The following is a 15,518-nucleotide window of genomic DNA, read 5'->3' on the forward strand; positions in this document are numbered from 1 at the left end:
TGGGCCAAGCTTCCCACACAGAACCCCCATAACCCACAGAAAATGCTGTGCTTTCTGATGGTCTTTGGCGACCCCTCTGACACCCCCTCACGACCCCCCACTGGGTCCCGACCCCCAGGTTGAGAACCACTGCCTTAGAGGGAGGGGGTTCTTTCTAGTCCTCTTTAAGGCAGTAATTCCAGGAGCAGAGAATGGGAAATCTTCCTATTTCTAGTCTGAACAAAATCTGGCTACCAGTATTTAAAAAACAACTCTAAAATTATAACTGTAAATAAAGAACAACACTCAAACACAGGGGAACTCCAGACAAGAAACAATCAGGGCCAGCTAATCACCTCTCAACAAAGGATCCTCCCTAAAAACTGTCAGGCTATGAAATGGCAATCAAGGTGGCCAATTGAAACATTCATACCTACCTCCAACAGACAAGAGTTCTTTCCCCCACCTTGGATCTTCCACAATTTTCCTAGTTAAAGGTTTTCCTCTGACATGAAGTCCAGTCGTATCTGACTCTGGGGTGTGGATTTCTGCATTTTTAAGTCATCTGCATTTCTAAGTCGAAGAGCCGGCGTTGTCCGTAGACACCTCCAAGGTCATGTGGCCGGCATGATTGCATGGAGCGCCGGGGCAGCCTCCCATCGGACCTGACGGATAGCGTGAGCCTGCCAAGGAAGGAGCAGCACCGTGCAGCCTACTCGTGCGTAAAGCACCTCGCGAGTACATAATAATACTTAATAGTACATAATAATAATAATAATGGGTTTTTTTGGAAAGGATTTATTTTTCCGGGCTATATGGCCATTTTCTGGAGGCAATTTTTCTCCTGACGTTTCGCCTGCATCTGTGGCAAGCATCCTCAGAGGTAGTGAGGTAGTCACTATCTCTGAGGATGCTTGCCATAGATGCAGGCAAAACGTCAGGAGAAAAATTGCCTCCAGAACATGGCCATATAGCCCGGAAAAACCTACAACAACCCAGTGATCCCGGCCATGAAAGCCTTCGACAATACAATAATAATAATCCCTATCAATTTGGTGAGTTATCGATGGCCTGTTTTCCACCCTTTGCCCTGTAATTAATGGGTCATCTGATGCAACCCTGCACAATTTGCATGTTGCTGCTAACTATAGGTCATTTTGGAACAAGTTCAAAACAATCTCCCTCTTTTCTGAAGGACGTGGAAGCAGGTGAAAGAGATGGGTGAATGTCCCCTCTGTCCACCTCTGAAGAGGTCATCGCCCGAGTGTCCCAAAGGGAGAGGCGAAGGGAAGGCACCCAGGGCAGTGGTCAGTGTTAATGAGTGACCAGAGGCAGGGAGGGAGTGGGAGGCTTGATGCCCTTCTCAGAGAGAGAGAGTCTTGGGTCTGGGTCCGTGCGGAGCCTCCTTTCTTGCAGCCATGAAGCTCCTGGTTGTGCTCTTTGCCTTGGCTGTGGTCACAGGTGAGTCCCACTTCTGTTCTTGGGGTGCATCTACACCGTAGAATTAACCCAGTTTGAGACCACTTTAATTCTCATGGCTCGGTTCTATAGAATTCCAGGAATAACAGTTTGCATTCTGCAAATCCACAACACCCAGGATCCTATCATCTGGTGCCAAACTGCATTATCTCTACAATGTGCATGCAAACTTTGTTCTGATGTAAGAGAAGTGACAAGTTAACATTTACCATTGATGCACCTACTGTTGAAAGATGGTGGTTTGTCACCACTTGACACTGCAGTGGCTCAAGGCTCTGGAATCTTGGGAATTATAGTTTTGCAAAGTTGATGGTCTTCCCCACCAAAGAGCCCAGGCAGTCTTTGGCAGAGAGGGCTTAAAGTCTTGCAGAACTGTAATTCCCAGGATTCCAAATCATTTGAGGGCCTTTTCTGTGGTGGCCCCCCGGCTGTGGAACTCTCTCCCCAAGGATATTAGATCCCTCCTGACTTTCCGAAAAAGAGTAAAAACTTGGCTCTTCGAGCAAGCATTCGGAACCCCGGAGTAAACAGACAAACTAGAGTTGGAAATTGACCCAGGAATGGCCAAGACAATGTAACGGATGGAGATTTGAACAGAGTTCATAGTTTCTTCCTAAGTTGTTATTATGCACTGTCGTTTATGTTTAATTGCACTTAATGTTTTTGCTTTACCAATGTATGTATTTTGTTTCGGCATCAAATTGTGCCAACTTTATATACCGCCCTGAGTCACGTTCAGGCTGAAAAGGGCGGGATAGAAATAATGCAAATAATAATGTAAATAAATGTAAATTTGAGCCATGGCGGTTTCAAACTGCCGTAATTCTTCAGTGTAGTTTAACCCTTAGTAAAACTACAACAACTTCCAGAATTTCCCTATAATTGAGCAGTGTGAAGAAGCGTTAATGTCACCGCTTGCCACCAAAATATGTAAAGAAGCCTTTATCCCACCAAATGGGATTACCAAAAATGTAAGGACGTATCAATGCCACCAATAAAATGTAAATACGTTCCTAGACTGCTATTAAATTAAACTGCCACCAATATGTTTAGAGACGCTGGTCTTAAAGTCTCTGTTTATCCCTATTTGCGTTGTGAGGTAACTTTGGTAGAGTGGAACACACCGAACATAAATTCAATGGAGGAGGCAGGTTTAAATTAACAAAGAGAACAAGTTTATTGTTAAACAGAGCGTATTGTTGCAATATTGAGATGTTGAACTTGGCACATGCTTGTTGGTTACAATATGGCTTGGCTGAGATACATTCAGGCTTCTGATGTTACAATCTTATAAACTCCTTCTTCAGTGAAGTGCTTTATTATTTCAGTGTTCCCTATTGTGAATATTCACACTGTTTGTCCTATACCGGATCAAACCACTGATCTCCAGTCTTCCACTACTGGCGATCCTAAAACCCCCTCTGTTAGATTCTTTTTACTCAAGCAATCTAACAAGGTTTCACCTTCAGCTCCCTTGCTGAAGAAATATTCACAAATACTAAGAACTAACTGAATCTATACATCTTCACGCCACAGAGCCCTAACTGACTCTGCCCTCTTCTCAGGGTCTCTTCCTCCTGACTAAACTACTTTCCCAGAGTCCTTTCCCGACTCTGCTATTTCCCCAGAGCCCTTAACTGGCTCTGCTCCTCTTCTCAGGGTCTCTTCCTCCTGACTAAAAATTAACTGTCACTTTCAAACCTTTTTCTCCTTAAGCTCCGCCCACCTCCTCTTCGGCCTTGTCACCATGGCAACCTATCTCTCACAGCTAGGCCCTGGCAACCAATGTAATACATAAATACAGATTCAAACATATTATAAATAACACTTTATAATAAACATATCTCTACAAGCAGTATCAAACCACATTAACTCTGCAGCTTAGATGCACCCTGTCTATAAAAAGGTGGAGTTTTTTTGCAGCTGAAGGCATAATTCACTATTTTTATTTATTGGAAAGGATTTATTTTGTTTATTTTACATCCTCCTGGGTGATACTTTGGGCAAGTCACGCTCTCTCTCACCCTCAAACAATGCCAACACAAGCGGCTGCTGTTTGTTGTCATCCTGGTGCGTGTATTCTTTACTCTGAAACTTTGAGTGTAATTGTAAACGCTTGCCAGGCATGGTCCTCCTTTAGCCGTGGTCCATGGTCTGAATTCGACCTCAAAGAGAGAGAGCTAAAGGTCTTGCACAACTATAATGACCAGAATTCCAAACCATTTGAGCCCTGGCATTTCCAAACTGCCGTAAGTTTTCAGTGTAAGTTGAGCCCTTAGTAAAACTACAACAACTTCCAGAATTTCCCTAGCACTGAGCAGTATCAAACCACATTAACTCTGCAGCGTGGATGCACCCGGTCTATAAAAATAGATTTTTGTCATGCTTTCTCTCACCCTCAAACAATGCCAACACAAGCTGCTGCTGTTTGTCATCATCCTGGTGCGTGTATTCTTTACTCTAGAACTTTGAGTGTTATTGTAAACGCTTGCCAGGCATGGCCCTCCTTTAGCCATGGTCCATGGTCTGAACTCGACCTCAATGAGAAAGCTAAAAGTCTTGCAGAACTATAATGCCCAGGATTCCAAACCATTCGAGCCATAGCAGTTCCAAACTGCTGTAATTTTGCAGTGTAGTTGAGCCCTTAGTAAAACTACAACAACTCCCAGAATTTCCCTAGCCTTGAGCCGTGTCAGCCAAAGCAGTGTCAAACCACATCAACTCTGCAGCGTAGATGCACCCTGTCTATAAAAAAAGGTTTTTGCAGCTAAAGGCGTAATTCACTATTTTTTATTTATTGGAAAGTGTGCTGGCATGGCAGTGCCAGGAGATTTGAATTCCTTTTTTTTTTTTTGCACTGCTAGTTTGTATGAATTTATTTAAGCCACGCATTTTGCAATCAGGTAGCTTCCCAAGATTGCAGCCATAGGGCCAGTAACTTGGCAATCATCAATAGAATCTTTAGTCCTATAGCCCTTTCCCCAGGGTTTGGGAGGCAAAAGGGACTTTTGTTCAGTCTCACTGTCTGGAGCCTAACAGCAGGACGTGTGGGTTTTCTCTATCCCACCTGCACAAAGGCTTCAAGATTGCAGCCATAGGGCCAGTAACTTGGCAATCATGAATAGAATCTTTAGTCCTATAGCCCTTTCCCCAGGGTTTTGGAGGCAAAAGGGACTTTTGTTCAGTCTCACTGTTTGGAGCCTAACAGCAGGACGTGTGCGTTTTCTCTATCCCACCTGCACAAAGGCTTCACTTCTCACAGCTCTGGTGGGGGAGTAAAGAATAGTTCCACAGCTTTTGCTGGGGGGATAAGTCAGCCTTTGCTGGGGCAACAGGACAGTTCCTACAGCCTTCTTGGAGAAAACTAAAGGACATCTTTCATTTTGGCAGTTCTACAGGAACCTTGTCTGGCAAGGGACCTGGCATGGCAGTGCCAGGAGATTTGAATTCCTTTTTTTTTTGCACTGCTAGTTTGTATGAATTTATTTAAGCCACGCATTTTGCAATCAGGTAGCTTCCCAAGATTGCAGCCATAGGGCCAGTAATTTGGCAATCATGAATAGAATCTTTAGTCCTATAGCCCTTTCCCCAGGGTTTTGGAGGCAAAAGGGACTTTTGTTCAGTCTCACTGTTTGGAGCCTAACAGCAGGACATGTGGGTTTTCTCTATCCCACCTGCACAAAGGCTTCAAGATTGCAGCCATAGGGCCAGTAACTTGGCAATCATGAATAGAATCTTTAGTCCTATAGCCCTTTCCCCAGGGTTTTGGGGGCAAAAGGGACTTTTGTTCAGTCTCACTGTTTGGAACCTAACAGCAGGACGTGTGGGTTTTCTCTATCCCACCTGCACAAAGGCTTCACTTCTCACAGCTCTGCTGGGGGAGTAAAGAATAGTTCCACAGCTTTTGCTGGGGGGATAAGTCAGCCTTTGCTGGGGCAACAGGACAGTTCCTACAGCCTTCGTGGAGAAAACCAAAGGACATCTTTCATTTTGGCAGTTCTACAGGAACCTTGTCTGGTAAGGGACCACTCGGGGGGCTATCCATAAAGCAGCTTGGAGCTGGGAGAAGGGGCCTCACGCCAGCAAGGTAAAGAAAGATTGCCCAGGAAGGGGTCAAAAGATTTCCCTAAGGAAGAAAGGAACAGTTTACCACCAGTTGCCTGCCCTTGTTGGCAGATTGAGGAAACTACCAGTTTTCCAAAGTTATAAAGCATTTAATTCGTTTGTTTGAAGATTTAAGCCCAAATAAAGAACTTTGTTGAACCTATTTTGAGCCTCAATAGAACTTTGTGTTGGGAAACACAAAGTTCGAACACAGAGAGTGCTCACTAATGCTTCCTCTTCATCTTGGAAAGAAGTGACAAGTGGAGTGCCGCAGGGTTCCGTCCTGGGCCCGGTCCTGTTCAACATCTTTATTAACGGCTTAGATGAAGGGCTAGAAGGCATGATCATCAAGTTTGCAGACGACACCAAATTGGGAGGGAGAGCCAATAGTCCAGAGGACAGGAGCAGAATTCAAAACGATCTTGACAGATTAGAGAGATGAATGGCCAAAACTAACAAAATGAAGTTCAACAGTGACAAATGCATGATACTCCACTTTGGCAGAAAAAATGAAATGCAAAGATACAGAATGGGTGACGCCTGTCTCGAGAGCAGTACGTGTGAAAAAGATCTTGGAGTCCTTGTGGACAACAAGTTAAACATGAGCCAACGATGTGATGTGGCGGCAAAAAAAGCCAATGGGATTTTGGCCTGCATCAAGAGGAGCATAGTGTCTAGATCTAAGGAAGTAATGCTACCCCTCTATTCTGCTTTGGTTAGACCACATCTGGAATATTGTGTCCAATTCTGGGCACCACAATTCAAGAGAGATATTGACAAGCTGGAATGTGTCCAGAGGAGGGTGACTAAAATGATCAAGGGTCTGGAGAACAAGCCCTATGAGGAGCGGCTTAGGGAACTGGGCATGTTTAGCCTGAAGAAGAGAAGGCTGAGAGGAGACATGATGAGAGCCATGTATAAATATGTGAGAGGAAGGCACAGGGAGGAGGAGGGAGCAAGCTTGTTTTCTGCTTCCTTGGAGACTAGGAAGCGGAACAATGGCTTCAAACTACAAGAGAGGAGATTCCATCTGAACATTAGGAAGAACTTCCTGACTGTGAGAGCCGTTCAGCAGTGGAACTCTCTGCCCCGGAGTGTGGTGGAGGCTCCTTCTTTGGAAGCTTTGAAACAGAGGCTGGATGGCCATCTGTCGGGGGTGATTTGAATGCAATATTCCTGCTTCTTGGCAGAATGGGGTTGGACTGGATGGCCCAGGAGGTCTCTTCCAACTCTTTGATTCTAGGATTCTATGATTCTATGAAAGCTAAGGGGCCCTTCAGCTGAGGCACCCCGGCGTCCCGTTGAGCATACAGAAGGCACGTCCTGTAAACAGACATTATTTCAGGCCCAGCGTGCGACAGCACAGAAAGGATTACTTTTGATTAATTGACATCTTTCTGGGTGGCACTTCGTTCAAGGCATGCTCTCACGCCCTCGAAGAATGCAATACAAGCTTCTGCTGTTTGTTGTCATCCTGATGTGCATATTCTTTAATCTGAAACTTTGGGTGTTATTGTGAACGCTTGCCAGGCAGGGCCCTCCTTTAGCCGCGGTCCATGGTCTAAACAGGATATAGGGTGACAGCCGGTGTTGGACGGGGTTCCACTCCCCCTGAAGACGCAGGTTCGCAGCTTGGGAGTGATCCTGGACTCATCGCTGAGCCTGGAACCCCAGGTCTCGGCGGTGGCCGGGAGAGCTTTTGCACAATTAAAACTTGTGTGCCAGTTGCGCCCGTACCTTGGGAAGTCTGACTTGGCCACGGTAGTCCACGCGCTGGTTACATCCTGTATAGATTACTGCAACGCTCTCTACGTGGGGTTGCCTTTGAAGACGGCTCGGAAGCTACAAATGGTCCAACGATCGGCAGCCAGGTTGTTAACAGGAGCGGCACTCAGGGAGCACACCACTCCACTGCTGCGCCAGCTCCACTGGCTGCCAATTTGCTACCGGGCACAATTCAAAGTGCTGGCTTTAGCCTTTAAAGCCCTAAACGGTTCTGGCCCGACCTATCTGTCCGAACGCATCACCCCCTATGAACCAGTTAGGACATTAAGATCGTCCGGGGAGGCCCTGCTCTCAATCCCGCCAGCCTCGCAAGCACGGCTGGCGGGGACGAGAGACAGGGCCTTCTCCGTGGTGGCCCCTCGGCTGTGGAACGCCCTTCCCGCAGATGTTAGATCGGCTCCCTCCCTGCTGGTGTTCAGGAGAAGAGTGAAGACCTGGCTCTTTGAACAGGCGTTCAATTAAGCAGTGCAATCAATTGACTGAATTTGGAACTGGAATAATGGATGAGGAGATCGGATTGTGATTTTACTGATGAGACGTGACGGATTAGGTATTGGATGTATTGATGTTTGTTCCTTTGCTGATGTATTGTTGTATTGTTTTAACTGCTTTAATGACTGTTTAGATGTTATTGCTATGCACTTTGTATATTGTCCTGTTGTAGACCGCATTGAGTCGCCTACGGGCTGAGATAGTGCGGTATACAAATAAAGTAAATAAATAAATAAATAAACACGACCTCAAAGAGAGCTATGAAAAATCTGATTTGTTTGACTCTGGTTTTGTTTTGCAGGATGCCAAGCCATGACCATCAGAGAAGCCCCCCGTTCAGAGCCCAAGTTAAAAGAGTTGGTGGATAAAATGTTTACATTCGGGTGGAAGGCCTTCTTTGCCGCGTCGGAGATATTAGAGAAAATCTTAGAATCTGGGAATACCACGGCTATCAAGTAAGCAAACCGCTCTGATGTGGTGTCACTGCTTGAACTGCCACAACTCATTGCTACAGACAGTATAGTTTCACAAGCTGTTTTGCCCGCTCTGCCCAAGAGGACGGGTGCCTGGCCATACTGCAACTCCCAGGAATCCTTCACATTGAGCCATGGCACTTCAAATGGTAACTGCATTACATTTACAACATAGATGCACCCAGAAATTTAGGATCGCAAGTCCCATCATCCATCACAACCTGAGAGGCAGATGTTCCATTGGAGCAAGTATGGATGTTGCAATTAGAAAGCTTGATTAGCATTGAATAGCCTTGCAGTTCCAAAGTCAATCAGTGAGGGTAGTTGCATAAAAGTACAGTATATTCTGGCATATAAGACTACTTTTTAACCCAAGAAAATCTTCTCAAAAGTCAGGGGTCGTCTTATACGCGGGTGTAGTCTTATGCATGGGAGTCATCTTAACTCTATATTTTAACTGGAAAAGTTGGGGGTCGTCTTATACGCCCAGTCGTCTTATATGCCAGAATATACGGTATTTATTTATTTATTTATTTATTTGCAGTATTTATATTCCGCCCTTCTGAACCCTCAGGGGACTCAGGGCAGATCACAATGCACACAACATACATAGACAGACACACAGAGGCTATTTAACTTCCCAACTTTGTGAGTGTGTGCTTTGAATTCCAGCCACCGAGGGAGCTATCGCTTCACCGTCCACTTGTGACACCGATGGAGTACTTCCTCATTCTTTTGCACGCTGCTGGAGAGTTTTATGGCGTCATAAATTAGTTAAATTAGACTCCCCGCATAAGCAGGACCTAAATTTCCTACTTGACAGATGCAACAGTCTTTCATACTGCAAAGGTCAACAGCAAGCTAGACTATTATTTACTTATTTATTCATTTACAGTATTTATATTCCGCCCTTCTCACCCCGCAGCGGACTCAGGGTGGATCACAATGCACATATACATGTCAACATTCAATGCCATAGTCACACGGCGTATATAGACAGACACACAGAGGCTATTTAACTTTCCAGCTTCATGAGGGTATGCTTCGAATTCCAGCCACCGGGGGAGCTGTCCCTTCACCGTCCACTTGTGACACCGATGGAGTACTTCCTCATTCCTTTGCACACTGCTGGAGAGTTTTATGGTGTCGTAAGTTAGTTAAATTAGCCTCCCCGCATAAGCAGGACCTAAATTTCCTACTTGACAAATGCAACTGTCTTTCAGGCTTCAAAGGTCAACAGCAAGCTGGACTATTATTTACTTATTTATTTATTTACAGGATCACAATTCACATATGCATGGCAAACATTCAATGCCATAGACACATGACATATAAAGACAGACACACAGAGGCTATTTAACTTTCCAACTTTGTGAGTGTATGCTTTGAATTCTGGCCACCGAGGGAGCTGTCACTTCACCGTCCACTTGTGACACCGATGGAATACTTCCTCATTCTTTTGCACACTGCTGGAGAGTTTTATGGCGTCGTAAGTTAGTTAAATTAGCCTCCCCGCATAAGCAGGACCTAAATTTCCTACTTGACAGATGCAACTGTCTTTCATACTCCAAAGGTCAACAGCAAGCTAGACTATTATTTACTTATTTATTCATTTACAGTATTTATATTCCGCCCTTCTCACCCCACAGGGGACTCAGGGCGGATCACAATGCACATATACATGTCACACATTCAATGCCATAGACACACGACATATATAGACAGACACACAGAGGATCCTGAAACACAGAGGCTATGTAACTTTCCAACTTTGTGAGTGTATGCTTTGAATTCTGGCCACCAAGGGAGCTGTCACTTCACCCTCCACTTGTGACACTAATGAAGTACTTCCTCATTCTTTTGCACGCTGCTGGAGAGTTTTATGGTGTCGTAAATTAGTTAAATTAGCCTCCCCAGATGCAACAGTCTTTCATACTGCAAAGGTCAACAGCAAGCTAGACTATTATTTACTTATACACACAGCTGCTGGAGAGTTTTATGGTGTCGTAAATTAATTAAATTAGCCTCCCTGCATAAAGAAGTACCTAAATTTCCTACTTGACAGATGCAACTGTCTTTTGGGCTGCAAAGGTCAAATGGTTGGAAGCTTACTCCAACCTGGGCTGCCTTCGAACTCATGACTCTAAAACACACCACATGAAGAGTGAGAAAACAAATCTTCTTTTATTGAAGTTTAGTAAATAGCCAGATGAAATAAATGCTTGTAAGAAAATAAGAACATTCCAAAAAACAATAAGTCCATAAAAGGTAGTAACTCAAAGCAATGTCCACACCAGATGCAAAAGCAATTCAAAACAGCATTTGTCCAGACAGGAATCAACAGGATGCAAAGACAATCCAAAAAGCTAAAAAAAACTCCACAGGAACACGACCCCTTGAACAGGATGTCCATGGCACATGAACTTGGTTTCCAAACAATGCCTGATCTAACAGGTTTCCTCTTGAGGCAAATCTTATATCCCAAAACTCAGAAATTGGTTTCACTTTCCCCCACATTTACCCCTTATCAGCCGAAGTCTTTCAGAGCGACGTAAACACTGAGTTTGCTGTTGATCCTGGCCGATCTCCAGCCACATATTTTTCAGCTAACTCTCTGGCTGCTCATTAAAATTCCCAGGTGTCAGATTGTTTTCCAAATCCAAATCTTGAGAGCTCACAGAGAGAGGGGGTGAACCATCATTGCTAGGCCCAGCAGGAATATTCTCATGAGAAACTGCCCTTTGCACTGGGGCCTCTCTGTCATTGTCTGCCTGAAAATCATTGACCAAACCATCTCCATCTTGTACCTCAGCCTCAGCGCCATCATTTCCCTCATTTCGCACATCAGGATCCTGAAACACAAACACAGGCTGATTCCCAACACCATGAAAGCCTTTGACAACACATTGAACTTATGGCTACCGGTATTAAAAAAACTCTAAAAATTGCAACAGCACAACAACAGAGAGGAAACAAACAAGGACATCTAATCACCTCTCAACAAAAGTTGGCTCCAGGCACTGTCAGGCCATTATATAGAATCATAGAATCAAAGAGTTGGAAGAGACCTCATGGGCCATCCAGTCCAACCCCCTGCCAAGAAGGGTTGCTAATCAAGGTGATCAGTTGAAACATTCACACCTAGCTCCAGCAGACAAGAGTCCTTTGTCTCACCCTGGTCATTCCACAGATATATAAACCCTTTTTCCAAGTTCCAACAGACCTCACTACCTCTGAGGATGATTGCCATAGATGCAGGCGAAACGTCAGGAGAGAATGCTTCTAGACCATGGCCATGTAGCCCGAAAAAAACCTACAACAACCCAGTGATTCCGGCCATGAAAGCCTTCAACAACCTATATATATTTCCTATATATAGGTTGCTGTCAGTTTTCGGACAGTATGACCATGTGTCAGTATTATTCTCCCCTTATGTTTCACCTGCATCAGTGGCAGGCATCTATGCAGACAAAACGTCAGGAGAGAATGCTCACAGAGAGAGGGAGTGAACCATCATCGCTAGGCCCAGCAGGAATATTCTCATGAGAAACTGCACTTTGCACTGGGGCCTCTCTGTCATTGTCTGCCTGAAAATAATTGACTAAACCATCTCCAACTTGTACCTCAGCCTCAGCACCATCATTTCCCTCAGGATCCCGAAACATAAACACAGGCTGATTCCCAACACCATGAAAGCCTTTGACAACACATTGAACTTATATCCTATATATAGGTTGCTGTCAGTTTTCGGACGGTATGACCATATGCCAGTATTATTCTCTCCTTAAGTTTCACCTGCATCTGTGGCAGGCATCTATGCAGGCAAAACGTCAGGAGAGAATGCTGCTGGAACAAAAAAAATCACAACCACAAAGTTATAATTTTCTATATGGAGTGGCTAAAGCAGAACATCCCTGAAAAATACCTTTCATGCTACTTGGAGCAATAAGAGAGAAATTGGTGTCTTCTGGTCTGATCTTGGGGAAAATATGTTTTGGACTAGTAGTACTTAGGATTCCTTAGCCAGCACAGCCATCGTATGACTGGGGGCCTTACACATTGTAGTAAAAGGGGAAAAGCATTTCTCCAAGCTTTGCTTTTTTATCTATGTGTCCACTTTGATCCTGGATCTATCTGCCTTTGCTTCTTTGCAGCGAACATTTGGACGAAATCTCCGAAAAAGTCCGGGCGCAAGAGAGAGAGCTTCCTCCAGAGATGAAGGAACTGATGGAGATTGTGTCCAATCTCTCTGAAACCTACAAGGTGAAGACTTCTTGGGCTTTCGTTCGGTGGATGAGGCGCCATTACGAGGAAATTGAACGCGTCATAGGTGCGCTGGCGCTGTATGTCGACCCAGTGGCGTCCAAGGCACTTTTGTGCATGGAGTGGCTAGAGCAGAACATCAATACCGCGTGGAACCAACTGTCAGAGCCATTGGATGAACCCCTGGAACAGGCAGTGGATTCCCTGGGAAGCCTAGTGACCTATTACAACAATGTACTGCAAGAAAATGAGGATATTCTCCAGACCTCTCTGGACAAAGCGGCCAAGGACTTCCGGCTGGGGATGGAGACCCTCCACAAGCACTTGAAGCCCTACTGGATCCCATTCCTGAAGGAGTACAAGAAGTACGATCCAGGGCTGCGAGAGCTGTTGGAAGGATCGTTGTTCCCCGCTCCGAAAGAGGACTGACTCTAAAAGGGAAATCCTATGGCAGTGGTTCTCCACCTTCCTAATGGCGTGACCCCTGAATCCAGTCCCCCATGTTGTGGTGACCCCCAACCATAACATTGTTTTCATTGTTACTTCATAACAGTCATTTTCCTACTGTTATAAATCATAATGTAAATATCTGATATGCAGGATGCATTTCCATTCACTGGACCAAACTGGGCACAAATACCCAATACACCCAAATGTGAATGCTAGTGGGGTTGGGCGAGGATTGATTTTGTAATTTGGGAGTTGTAGTTGCTAGGATTTATAGTTCACTTATAATCAAAGAGCATTCCGAACTCCACCAGTGATGGATTTGAACCAAACTTGGCTCCCATGACCAATGGAAAACATTTGAAGGGTTTGATGGGCATTGACCTTGAGTTTGGGAGTTGTAGTTCACCTATATCCAGAGAGCACTGTGGACTCATGCAATGGTGGATCTGGAACAAACTTGGCATGAATACTCAATATGCCCAAATGTGAAGACTGGTGGAGTCTGGGGAAAATAGATCTTGACATTTGGGAGTTGTAGTTGGTGGGATTTATAGTTCATTACAATCAAAGAACATTCTGAACTCCACCAACCATAGAATTGGCTCAAACTTCCCACATGGAATCCCAATCACCATCAGAAAATACTGTGTTTTCTTATAGTCTTTGGCGACCCCTCTGACACCCCCTCGCGACCCCCACAAGGGTCTCGACCCCCAGGTTGAGAAAGACTGTCCTAAGGGATACTGGCCAGGGAATGACCATCGCATTGAGCAGTATGAATAAATTTTCCCATTTGATTGGGAGGCTTGAATAGCTGACAAACTTTATGGAATGTGCTGCACTTTTCTGTACAAGTTATATCCATTGTTTCTGGCATTTATACTGTTCTCTCATCCACCTGGACAGATGAATAAAACTTCTGTTACTGCCTTACACCTAGTGTCATGTATCATGTTCTGCAGTTGGTGGTGGTTGGTGGTGGTAGGCCTAGCAGTTGGTGATGGAAGGCTTAATGTTATCTGCGAGTAGGAGTAATCTGCGAGTAGGAGTTCATGGATGAAAGCAATTAAGGGTGGGGGTATGCAAGAGATAGGTTGCAGCTGGGTGTTTCTGGATAGAAGGAGCTACCCTTGGGACTGATCTTTGGGAGATTTGTCTTATTTTGGTGGTAGACGCTGATGGTTTTCCCCCAGGTTTGTGGATTTTCAGTATCCTGACCTGTCTCCTGTCCTCTTGGAACCTTCAATCTTTGGACTGACTTTTGACTACAGTATAGATTCTTGATCCCTGGACTTTGCTCATTGGACTCTCGGCGTTTGACCACTGGATTGGACGGATCGTTGTTCCCCCCTCCGAAAGAAGACTGACTCTAAAAGGGAAATCCTAAGGGAAACTGGCCAGGGAATGACCATCGCATCAAGCAGTATGGCTGCCTCCCCATCGTTGAATAAATTTTCCCATTTATTTGGAAGGTTTCAATAGCTGACAAACTTTGTAGAATGTGCTGCACTTTTCTGTACAAGTTATGTCCGTTGTTTTTTGGCATTTATACTGTTCTGTCAGTTCCCTGGCCAGATGAATAAAACTTCTGTTACTCCCTTCAAATCCAGTGTCATGTATCACGTTCTGCAGTTGGTGGTGGTTGGTGGTGGTAGGCCTAGCAGTTGGTGATGGAAGGCTTAATGTAAGTCTTAGTTCTATAGGGCTGAGTAATCTGCAAGTAAGAGTTCATGGGTGAAAGCAATTAAGGTGGAGGTATGCAAGAAGGCTGAGCGAAGGAAGAGAGATGCTTTTGAGCTGTGGTGTTGGAGGAAAGTGCTGAGAGTGCCTTGGACTGCGAGAAGATCCAACCAGTCCATCCTCCAGGAAAGAAAGCCCGAATGCTCATTGGAGGGAAGGAGACGAGAGACAAAGTGGAAGTCCTTTGGCCACATCATGAGGAGACAGCAAAGCCTAGAGAAGGGAATGATGCTGGGGAAAGTGGAAGGCAAAAGGAAGAGGGGCCGACCAAGGGCAAGATGGATGGATGGCATCCTTGAAGGGACTGGACTGACCTTGAAGGAGCTGGGGGTGGTGACGGCCAACAGGGAAGTCTGGCGTGGGCGCGTCCATGAGGTCACGAAGAGTCAGAGACGACTGAACAAATGAACAACAACAACAATGCAAGAGATAGGCTGCAGCTGGGTGTTTCTGGATGTAAGGAGCTAGCCTTTGGGAGATTTGTCCTATTTTGGTGGTAGATGCTGCTGGTTTTCCCCCAGGTTTGTGGATTTTCGTTATCCTGACCTGTCTCCTGTACTCTTGGAACCTTGAATCTTTGGACTGGCTTTTGACTATGGGAAGGGCCCAACGTGTGATCCAATTCAACAGCCAGCAGAGTGTCTACTGTGGACTCATCTTGTTGTGTTTCAAATAATAATAATAATAATAATAATAATAATAATAATAATAATAATGGATTGTCGATGTTGCAATCCCAGGTGACAGCAGGAC

At 45.0% G+C, this 15,518-nt stretch overlaps 1 protein-coding gene across 1 annotated transcript; it reads left to right on the top strand.

Moving 5' to 3' along the window:
• Positions 1 to 1,247: 1,247 nt before the first annotated feature.
• Positions 1,248 to 13,958, top strand: LOC132780615 (apolipoprotein A-IV-like). The gene is made up of 3 exons (XM_067461646.1): positions 1,248 to 1,440; positions 8,141 to 8,294; positions 12,467 to 13,958. Exons 1-3 carry the CDS (start codon positions 1,398 to 1,400, stop codon positions 13,002 to 13,004), a joined length of 735 nt encoding a protein of 244 aa, XP_067317747.1. The 5' UTR covers positions 1,248 to 1,397; the 3' UTR covers positions 13,005 to 13,958.
• The last annotated feature ends 1,560 nt before the right edge of the window (positions 13,959 to 15,518 follow it).

Source organism: Anolis sagrei, chromosome Y (assembly GCF_037176765.1).
Source record: "Anolis sagrei isolate rAnoSag1 chromosome Y, rAnoSag1.mat, whole genome shotgun sequence".
NCBI classification, from domain to species: Eukaryota; Metazoa; Chordata; class Lepidosauria; order Squamata; family Dactyloidae; genus Anolis; species Anolis sagrei.

Excerpts from the sequence above, each read along its gene's own strand:
- LOC132780615 (XM_067461646.1), top strand. The coding sequence starts at position 1,398 with ATGAAGCTCCTGGTTGTGCTCTTTGCCTTGGCTGTGGTCACAG. Across the intron at positions 1,441-8,140 it reads TGCCTTGGCTGTGGTCACAG|GATGCCAAGCCATGACCATC; the intron begins GTGAGTCCCACT and ends TTTGTTTTGCAG. Across the intron at positions 8,295-12,466 it reads GGGAATACCACGGCTATCAA|CGAACATTTGGACGAAATCT; the intron begins GTAAGCAAACCG and ends GCTTCTTTGCAG.